Genomic DNA, 2,082 nt, shown 5'->3' with positions numbered 1-2,082 from the left:
CCAGGTGTTGTTGTCGAGGAGCGCCTGGAACTCATTGGCCATGGCCGCACGCCAGTTTGTTATCAGCCAGACTGCTGCGGTAGTTCACCGGAATGGGTGAGGGCGAGGTCGAGGAAGTTGTGTCCAAGAGATTCCTGTACTGCACCCGCTGGATGGTCCCGGTCGGCGAGCGAGTGACGGGGTGGTGAGCAGGCAGCGTAGGGGGGCGCCGGTGGCGTAGGAGCCGGCGGTGCAGGGGGCGCCGGCGATGCAGGAACCTGCGCAAGTGGAAACAACGTAGGAACAGGAGCATGGCGGTAGACAAGGTGGAAGTTGCGCCGTAGAGGAGGCAGGAGCCACTGGTGCAGCCCAGTGGGTGGAGACGGCTCGCCGGCTGGTGAGTGCCGCGGCTCGGCCACAGACCCGCCCAATCTGAGCTAAGACGAAGCAGCCTGGGGTGGCAAGCACACAACCGGGCCGCAGACCAGGATGACCAAGACGAAGATGTCACGGACTGGAGGAGATGGCGAGGCCGGCGTAGGGCGTTGCAAAGCTAGCTGCTGGAGGCATGGTGTAAATCGTCGGCGTTATTGCAGCGAAGAATCACGCGTCTGGTTGGAAATCCTTGACAGAAAAACCAAAAGGGTCAAACTCTATGGTGCAGTTATTATCCTTAGTAAACTAACAAATACAAATCAGGTTACGGATAAGAGGGAATAACAAGAACATTGTTTATGCGAAAGTGGAAGATGGGGGTGGTGAGGGTGGAGTTGCCACAGCACGTGACAGAAAGGGTTTGACCATTGCCGACTGTAATGGAGGAGTAAGAGGGAGGAAGGCGGGAAAGAAGAATACTATCCGAAGACGACATGTGGCTGGAGGCACCAGAGTTGACCACCCAGTTGCCGTTCTGCAGCGCCATCTGGTTCAATGCAGCAACCAACCCGGCCTGGTCCTAGGTTGGCACCTTGGGAGATGCCTAGACAGGGGTGTAGGCCGTGTGGGCCTACAGAGGAGGGCCGGGGAGGCTGGGGGTAGAGGCACACAAGCTCCCACCGCCCGTCGGGTATTGGCTGCCAGCCTGCTGGTGGCCCAGAGTGCCATAGGAGCCGACCCCAGGGCTGAAGCAGAACCACATGTCAGTGGGCCATGGGGGGCCGTTGCCGCCACCAGAGGGCGCCTGGAAGCTGCCGTCGCCCTTCTTCTGCCACCTTTTCTTGCCACCGCCACGGCTGCCACCAATCTGGATAGGGCCAGATAGTGGGCGACACCCGCCCGTACAGTCAGAGGACAATGACGATGAGGAGGTTCTGGTGAGGAGGGCCGTGGAGTTGGAGATCTTCTCCTCATTGGCGAGGCGGAGCTCCTTCAAGGTGAGCATGTCATGCGCTTGGGTTAAGGACATGAAGCCGGTGGTGGAGTTGGCAATATCATCGACGGTGTTGGAGTAGCGCGGGTTGAGGCCACGGAGGAGATTCAGGACCACCTGGGAATCCTGAATGGGGTGACCGATGTCACGGAGGGCGTCGGCGAGGTTCTTCATGCGCTGGCAGTACTCTGAGATGGAGGAGTCGCCCTGGGTCATGGAGTGGAAGTCGTGGCTGAGGAAGATCGCCCAGGATTGCTTGTTAGTGCGGAAGAGGCCTTCAATAGTGAGCCAGAGGGCCCGGGCAGTCTGCTCCATGGCGAGGTTGAGGACGGAGTTGTTGACAGAGCTAAAGATCTAGGAGCGGACGCAGCAGTCCACTTGATCCCAATCAGGGTCGTCAGGACAGGGCGCCATGGTGCCATCGATGTGCGACTTGAGGCCGAACTTGTCGCACATGAACTTGAAGAAGAAAGCCCACTTGGAGTAGCTGGAGGTCTTCATCGTCAATGTCATGGGGACGTGAGCTTTGACAGAGATCGTGGCGTAGGGGTGGATGATGGCCGGTGGTGCCTGGTAGAGGAGGAGGTCACCGCCAAGGGGCGACACAGGAGGGGCGCCATCGCCGGCGCCAGGAGGCGGCACAAGAGGGGTGCCAGAATTGCCCACTAGGGTGGTGGCGTCGCTGGAGGGCAGGAGGCCGCCGTTGGGACAAGGAGGACTCGGGCAGAGGAGTC

The 2,082-nt window shown here is 59.9% G+C and overlaps 1 protein-coding gene across 1 annotated transcript; it reads right to left on the bottom strand.

Moving 5' to 3' along the window:
* Positions 1-985: 985 nt before the first annotated feature.
* LOC105914037 lies at positions 986-1,663 on the bottom strand. Its single transcript, XM_012844610.1, has one exon. The coding sequence runs from the start codon at positions 1,661-1,663 to the stop codon at positions 986-988; it is 678 nt and encodes a 225-aa protein (XP_012700064.1).
* Between the last annotated feature and the right edge of the window lie 419 nt (positions 1,664-2,082).

Source organism: Setaria italica, chromosome III, assembly GCF_000263155.2.
Source record: "Setaria italica strain Yugu1 chromosome III, Setaria_italica_v2.0, whole genome shotgun sequence".
Lineage (NCBI taxonomy): Eukaryota > Viridiplantae > Streptophyta > Magnoliopsida > Poales > Poaceae > Setaria > Setaria italica.
This window is presented reverse-complemented; position numbering and strand designations above follow the sequence as displayed.

Coding starts and splice junctions, on each gene's coding strand:
- LOC105914037 (XM_012844610.1), bottom strand. CDS start 1,663: ATGGAGCAGACTGCCCGGGCCCTCTGGCTCACTATTGAAGGCCTCTTC.